At 37.8% G+C, this 8,306-nt stretch overlaps 1 protein-coding gene across 1 annotated transcript; it reads right to left on the minus strand.

The window, feature by feature from the left end:
• LOC122282321 lies at positions 1 to 968 on the minus strand. The gene is made up of 2 exons (XM_043094279.1): positions 733 to 968; positions 1 to 262 (listed from the first exon to the last, which is right to left on the minus strand). Exons 1-2 carry the CDS (start codon positions 966 to 968, stop codon positions 1 to 3), a joined length of 498 nt encoding a protein of 165 aa, XP_042950213.1.
• Between the last annotated feature and the right edge of the window lie 7,338 nt (positions 969 to 8,306).

An 8,306-nucleotide genomic window follows, 5' to 3' on the forward strand; every position in this document is an offset into this window, starting at 1 on the left:
TCAAGGCGAATGCGAGTTGCTCAACGCAAGGGTATCTGGCTTCTGCCCCCTATAAGCCCGACTAATATAGTATACTGGCCTTTGAACCCTGCCATCGTCTTGTACTAGGGTCAAGGAGACCGCTTGCAGGGACATGGATAGGTACAAGATTAATACCTCCTTGCACTGGGGTTGACTGAGTAGCATGGGGCTAGTTAAATACTTCTTGAGCGTGGCGAATGCCTCAGCACACTCTTCATCCCAATCTTGAGCCTTCACAACACTATGAAGAAAGGAAGACATTTATCCATTGACCATGATACAAAGCAGCTGGTGATTTTCTATACGTCATTAATGCTTTGCAGAGGAGGCATGTCAAGCATGGCCTCTACTTTTTCAGGATTGACTTTGATCCCCCTTTGTGATACCATAAATATGAGGAACCTTCCTGAACCCATCCTGAACGCGCATTTTGTGGGGTTCAACTTCATCTTGAACTGCCTCAGTACCGCAAAGGCTTTTCAAAGGTCATCTAAGTGTTGCCCAGAGTCTCCCTTTTAAAATAGCAGGTCGTCCACATAGACCTCCATATTTCTTCCGATTTGATTCTTGAACATTCGATTAACAAACAGTTGGTATGTTGCCCCCACATTCTTTTAGCCGAATGGCATGGCTGAGTAGTAGTATAGCCCTCAGTTCGTGATGAACAATGTTTTTTCCTTGTTGTCTGGGTTCATGCAGATTTGATTGTACCCAAAGTAAGCATCCATGAAGCTATGCATGCGGTGGCCCGCCATTGAATCCACAATGAGGTTGATGCAAGGAAGCGGGAAGATGTCCCTCAGGCAAACTTTGTTCAAGTTAGTAAAGTCTACACACATTCTCCATTTACCGTTTGGTTTCTTCACAAGCACCATGTTGGATAGCCAATTAGGGTAGTGTGCTTCCCTTCTGAACCCTATTGCCAGCAGTTGTTCAACCTCGGCCATAATGATAGTGTTCTTTTCTGCACTAAAGCTCCTATGCTTCTGTCTTAGGGCCTGTTTGGGATTGTAGTAGGAGTCTTAAAAAGTGCTTAAATAGTTTTTAAAGCTCTTTAATAAAAAAAAATTAGATTGTTTGGATGTTACATATTAAAGTACTTTTAATCTCAAATAAGTTAAAAAGTATGTTTGAGAAAAAATATTATTTTGATGTTTTTCCTCAAACGTATTTTTTTTGAATAATACGAAACGTAATTTGAATTTTAAAAAGACTGTTAATAGACAAAAATACCCATACAACTTTAAGATGTTTACAACTTTTAATGTGGTGCAGGCTCCCCCTCCAGTGCCTCCCAGTTTATCGGTCACATCATCATGTGTCCCCTCTTTCGTTCCTTCTGATTGGATTGCTTCCGTGTCCATCATTTCCATACTTATCTATTATCCCATTCATTCGCACTCTCGAGCCTTTCGAGGGAGGGTTTTTGCAAGCGTACGAAGGACACAAAAAAGTTTTTCTTTTAAGAATCCCACAGTCGGCGCCACTGTTGACGTTGTATTTCGTATGCTTTTTAGCCAAACCCTCCGCAACTTGGGCCTTTAATCTTGAGTTTGCAAACGCAAAAGGAACTCCGAAGTCCAGCGGTCAGGATGGCAACCAGGTGGAGCCTCTATTGCCTATGTTAGTAGAGTTTAAAGGAGAGAATTCAAGGCTAGCTGTAATAAGCAGAGTTTAGAGACTTCAACCCTTGTTTTGGTGTCTGGAGGTTGCCTTTATACCTACATACGAGGTCAAAAGCCTATGACTTGCGACTGGGTGGGGAGGTGTCCTCTTGGGGTCTCACCAGCCAGGTCTCATTCAATGCAGCATGGCCCTCTAATGAAGTAATTAATGCGATATGATTCTTTGGTGGGTGCAATTAATACAGAGTTATTATTTAATATTGCTTTAGAATTTAGTCCCATCAAGGTGGCATGTTCCCTCTTTCCCTCATCTGAACTGTCTCCCGTATTCCTAGAATCGCAATTCGTCCCTAACCTGGCACCCATACCCAACTCGTTTGGGTAGATAGCCCTCAATCGAGCCTCTGGGGTGCTTATTGGGTTTAGGCCCTAAAATACTGGGCTTGGCTTTCTGGGCCTTTAGTGGTTTAGGGAAGGCCTCCTGACACCTTGACTGGGCCCAAAGCCTCAGGGAAAATCCTCCTAACAATTATAGTCTAGTATTAGTTTTAGTAATGCTAGATATAATTTTAGGGTGTATTAGTCCAACGCACTTCTTTCGAAAAAAACAAAAACAAAAAAAAAACAAAAAGAAGTGAAATCTACCATTAAAAAAATAATTTTTTTTTTATATGAGTCTTAGATTAACCAAATTTTTTAAAAGAGATGTCACAGGACCTATACATAATTCTAGACTTGTAAACATAATTTTTCTAGCGTTTATTGTTGGCCCAAGTTGGACGACTTATTTTATTTTACTTTTTTGGGCAAGGAATTTGGAGACCTAAACACATCAACCTCTTCTAATGCCAGTTTAATGTAAAAATAGAATCTCAAAACAATTGTGTAATCATCTGAAGTGAGATATTGAGAATCCTAATTAGTTAACTTGGGGAGACACATAATGGTTTTCTTAATGGAAACTAAGGCCAGAAATAAATGTTGTCTAAAAGTTAAAAAAATGTTGGATTGTGAAGGATGTTTTGTGGTGGAGGCAGTGGGTAGAGGGGGGGGTTTAGTCTTATTATGGAAATCAGGGGTGTCTTTAGAAATTATAAACTATTCTCAAAGACATATAAATGCATGGGTAGAAGAAGAAGGTGAGGGCAGGTGGATGCTTACATGTTTCTATGGACAACCAGAGACAATAAAGAGGAAGGATACATGGGAAATGCTTAAATCCATGAAACCAAAAGGGGGGGAAGGCTGGTGCATAATAGGTGATTTCAACGAGATATTAACAAATGATGAGAAGTGGGGAGGGAAGGCAAGACCAGAAGGGCAGATGAAGTTGTTTAGGGAAGTGTTGCATGAGGGGAATCTATATGACTTGGGATGGGAGGGGGACAAGTACACGTGGAGTAACTCTCACAATGATGAAACCTTTACAAAGGAAAGGTTGGACAGGGCCCTAGCAAATCATGTGTGGATGGATATGTATAAGGAAGCTTGGGTGGAAGTGTTAGTAGCTAGAACATCTGATCATAAACCTCTGTTAGCTCACCTTATTACAAGAAGGGTAGCTGCAGAACTAAGCCATAGATGGAAGCAAAGATCTTTCAAATATGAGGTATGTTGGGCTTTAGAAGACGACTGTGAAGATGTTATAAAAGAAGTGTGGAAGGTAAAGGATATAGAGGGACCACAGAATAATACTTCTGGTGTGACTGGCTTATTACAGAAGAGTAGAACAGCTTTTCAGAAATGGAAGAAGTATAGGAGAAAAGGAGTGGAGAAGGAAATAGAAGAAAAAACGAGGTTGTTAAAAAAGTTACAGGCTGAGGAATGCAATAGAAATGTGGAGGTCATTAAAAGGACAACTGCAGACCTGAACATGTTATTGGATAAGGAAGACCTCAGATGGAAACAAAGAGCAAAAAATAATTGGTACAAGCATGGAGATAGAAACACCAAATATTTCCATGCCTGTGCCAATCAAAGGAAAAAAAGAAATACCATTAAAGAAGTGGAGGATGAAAGAAACAGAAGAGCTGTGGGTTTTAAGGAGATTGAAGAAACTTTCAGGCTATATTTTGGAAAGCTGTTTCAAACTACGAAACCTAGTAGAGAGGAGATTGAATCTTGCCTCGTGGGGTTGGATAAAAGGGTCACAAATGAAATGAATGAAAAGCTATCAAGAAGTTTCTCTGAAGCTGAAGTAGAAGAAGCTGTGAAGCAGATGGCACCTTTAAAAGCTCCTGGACCAGATGGATTTGGCCCTTGTTTCTACCAGAACCATTGGAATCTAGTGTCAAGAGAGGTATGCAAAGAAGCAATTTCTGTGCTGAATGGTAACCCTCTAAACCCCTCTCTCAACTATACTTACATAGCTTTGATTCCTAAGACAAAAAGCCCAAAAAAGGTGAGTGAGTTCAGACCCATAAGTCTTTGTAATGTCATGTATAAAATAGTGTCAAAAACTATCACAAACAGAATTAAATATGTTTTAGCTGACATTATATCCCCAACCCAGAGTGCTTTTCTTCCTGGAAGGCTTATTAATGATAATGTAATGATTGCTTATGAACTGTTACATTCTATGAAAACTAGAAAAAAAGGTAAGGAAGGAAGTATGGCCTTGAAGTTAGACATGTCCAAGGCTTATGACCGGGTAGAGTGGGAGTTTTTAGAAGCTGTGTTAATAAAGTTGGGGTTTGGTGAGAAGTGGGTGAGTCTTGTTATGAGATGTGTTAGGAGTGTTTCTTTCTCTGTTTTGATAAATGGGATTCCTGGTTATGTTTTTCAGCCTACAAGAGGATTAAGACAAGGTGACCCCTTGTCACCTTATCTATTCCTTTTATGTGCTGAGGGTTTGAGTTCTTTACTTAACCACTATGAGCAGAGGCAGTTAACAAGAGGAGTACAGGTGGCTCGAGGAGGCATTAGAATTAATCATCTGCTCTTTGCAGATGATTGTATTCTATTTGGTCGAGCAAGGCTCGAGGAGTGGAGAAGGATACAAGAGGTGCTAAAAGTTTATGAAACAGCTTCAGGCCAATTCCTAAACAAAGAGAAGACCTCGATTTTCTTTAGTAGAAACACAAAGGCAGAGGATAGGAAGGCTGTGCAGGAAGCTGGCAATTCTGTAGTATGTGAAACTTATGAGAAGTACCTTGGTCTACCTGCAATGGTAGGAAGATCAAAACTCAGTACCTTCAGGAATCTTAAAGAAAGAATTTGGCAGAAAGTGACAAGCTGGAAGAATAGCTTCATCTCACAAGCTGGAAAAGAGGTTATGATCAAGGCAGTTCTACAGGCTATACCTACCTTCACTATGGGGGTTTTCAAACTACCTAAAAAACTGTGCAAGGATATCAATGGTATGTTGGCCAAATTCTGGTGGGGAAAACAGAATGAGGGGAAGGGAATGGTGTGGAAAAAATGGGATAAAATGGGGATGCAGAAAAGGAGGGGGGGTTTGGGATTCCGAGACTTGGAAAGCTTCAATACAGCACTATTGGCAAAGCAAGGATGGAGGTTCATAAAATTCCCTAACTCCTTGGCAGCTACAATATTCAAGGAGAAATATTTTAGGAAAACAAGTTTCTTAGAGACAAAACTGGGTGCACAACCTTCTCTGGTTTGGAAAAGTGTTTGGTCAGCTAGAGGTTTGCTAAAAGAAGGGATTAGGTGGAGAGTAGGGGATGGGGAAGATATAAAAATATGGGGTTCTAAGTGGATTCCTAGTCCTTCCTCATATGCCATTCAATCACCAGTAGCAATGTTGCATGCTGACTCAAAGGTTGCAGTTCTAATTGATAAACAAAAGGGTGAATGGGATGAACAACAGATCAGAAGCATTTTCCAGAAAGAAGAAGCTGAAAAGATTCTTAGTATTCCTTTGAGCAAGGGCAGAGCAAAAGATAAGATGTACTGGGGTCCTTCTAAAAAAGGATTCTTTTCAGTTAGAAGTGCATATTTTTTGCATATAGAAAACCGAGAGAAGGCCAAAGGTGAGAGCTCCTATGGAGTAAAAGAAGATGAAAGATGGAGGTCCATATGGGATCTAGATGTTACAGGAGTGACAAAACTATTCTTGTGGAAAGCTGGCAATGATTTGTTACCTACGAAGGTGAATTTATTCAGGAGGGGAGTGACACAAGACAAAATATGCCCTATGTGTGAAGTGAAAGATGAGTCTCTGATGCATGCACTATGGGAGTGCCCTGCAGCAAATGACATATGGGGGGAGGTAAACAGTTATGTACAAAAATGGAACAGACAGGAAGATGATTTTCTGCTATTATGGCAGAAATTAATGAGTGTCTTAAAAAGAAATCAGTTAGAGGAAATGGCAGTGTTATTCAGAAGAATTTGGCTACGAAGAAATGGGTATGTCTTTGAACAAAGAGTTGAATGTCCTAGAAATCTTATCATCTCTGCCAAAGCTTCTGTTAAAAACTTCCAAGAAGCCCACAGCTTTTGCAAACCTGCAAGGAAAGAGTTGAATGATGGTCAAATACAGAATAGGGGAGTGAATCTGAGGTGGGAAAGACCAGGTAGGGATTCTGTTAAGGTAAATTGGGATGCATCTCTGGATTCAAACAGGAAGTTAATGGGTATTGGCATCATGATCAGAGATGAGAAAGGGGAAGCTTTGGTTACTCTATGTAACCAGAAAACACATGTAGGTGATGCAGTTGTGGCAGAGTGCATTGCACTAAGGAAAGCAGCTGAATTGTGCAATGATCTCAATATCCAGAAGGCTTGTTTTGAAGGTGATGCAAAGGAAGTCATTTCTGCAGTAAAAAGTGAAGATGAAGTACTGACATGTTACGGACCTATAGCAGAAGATGTAAAGGATTTTTTTAAACACAGATTAAACTGGACTATACAGTTTGCCCATAGAGAAAAGAACATGGTAGCTCATACTTTAGCAAAAAAAGCCTTGGCTTTAGAAGAAGAAAAAGTGTGGATAGAGGATGTCCCAGATTTCATTGTGGGATGCTTAAACAGAGATAAATTTTGTAATGATTGATGTTACATGGAATGAAAAGTTTATATTCAAAAAAAAAAAAAACTTGGGGAGACACATCTAGGCCGGACAGACTGATCTTGAAGCATTTTTATTATATTTTATCAGTCCCGTGCATGATACACGGAATTAAGGCTCCTAATTTATTAACACAACAAAACAAAGCATACGCAATTTCCAAAACTATTCTTCGGTCGGCCATAGCCATGGTTTTCTTTAATACTTATTTATAATAGATATGGGCAAACCCACCCCGGCCATGGCCATCCATGATCCATGCATGTTTTCAAACCACGTTACATTACTACTGGTGACGGCAAAATCCTTTTGTTTGGAACAACATTAATAGATCGATCAGTCAAATAATGTCGCAATTGAATATTGTCTCTGTTTTTCATTTTAGCCCATATCGTGATCTTTCAAATAATGTAAGCTGAAATACAGAAAATTCCAATACATGATTGTTTTCGTCTCTCCCACTCAGTAATCGATCCTTTTCATCTTAACCAATGAAGGACGGCTTGAACGTTACAATTGTGGCTCTTTTTACGTTTTATCGTTTAAGCTTTAATATTTAAAGAGTATAAGATTTGTAAGCAAGTAGAAAAGAATATCCCCAAAGGGATCAATATTGTGCAATATACCTTCAGTACTATCCTTAATGTTTGGCATACATGATAACGATATAAGGTACGGTCCAAGTTTCTTGCTAAAGCTGACCAATTAATATATAGATGACAATATATATCCTTAAACCATCTTATCCTAGTTCTTGCTTTTCTAGATCACATAAGGAGAATCAATTAATTCTGATTATATATATATAAATTAAGAATCCGAGGTAGAATTGGTTTAAACTTTAAAGAATATTAATATAACTACCCCGAATAAGCTCAATTTTGGGGACCAATCCGGGAGGTAGTACTTGGGATTATACCTACCCCAAATAAGCTGTGTTTTGATGCAATTTATACGACTAAAGTAGTGGAGACTGGCCGGAGACCAATTAATTAGTTTGATTTTTCACATCCTGCATGCTAATTGCTATTTATTATTTATTTCTATAGTCAATAAAAAATGTGACAAACCTTCCGATAGTCAATAAAAGATAGATAGAGACTAAACGCTACAAATATAAATATTTTTTAATTTTTAATTTTAATTTTTTTCATCTAATTATTAGAGTATTTCTAAATCTCTAAATAAAATTAAAAATAATAATTTAATTTTTTTCAAATCTCAAAATAAAAATAATATTGAAAATTTATATTATAATAATATTCAATTTTATAATATTTTTTTCATTTTTTTCTCTCTTTCCTTTTCAAAACTCATAAAATATATTAACTCAAAATATTTATCTGTTATTTATAAATTATTTCATTACTACTTTTAGATTACTTCATCTCATAACGAGGTCTAAGTTGAAATTAGTTTCTAAACATACAAAGTTTTTAAACAATTGATATTAAGATTAATTATGTTTTTATCTTTTAAAATGTGACGAAGATATGAGAACGGAGAATGATAGGGTTACAACGTCTTACCTATTATTCATTTACTACTCTTTTTATATTTATTTTTTTTAATTTTTAATTTTATTTAAGGATTAAGGTAGTGATTATTAATAAAATTATATATTTTTT

This window comes from Carya illinoinensis, chromosome 11, assembly GCF_018687715.1.
Source record: "Carya illinoinensis cultivar Pawnee chromosome 11, C.illinoinensisPawnee_v1, whole genome shotgun sequence".
In the NCBI taxonomy this organism is placed as follows: domain Eukaryota; kingdom Viridiplantae; phylum Streptophyta; class Magnoliopsida; order Fagales; family Juglandaceae; genus Carya; species Carya illinoinensis.

Bases quoted from the DNA above. Each gene is read 5' to 3' on its own strand.
- LOC122282321 (XM_043094279.1), bottom strand. From the start codon at position 968: ATGGCCGAGGTTGAACAACTGCTGGCAATAGGGTTCAGAAGGGAAGCA. The intron at 263-732 runs GTACAATCAAAT...CTTTCTTCATAG, and splicing joins TTCATGGATGCTTACTTTGG to TGTTGTGAAGGCTCAAGATT.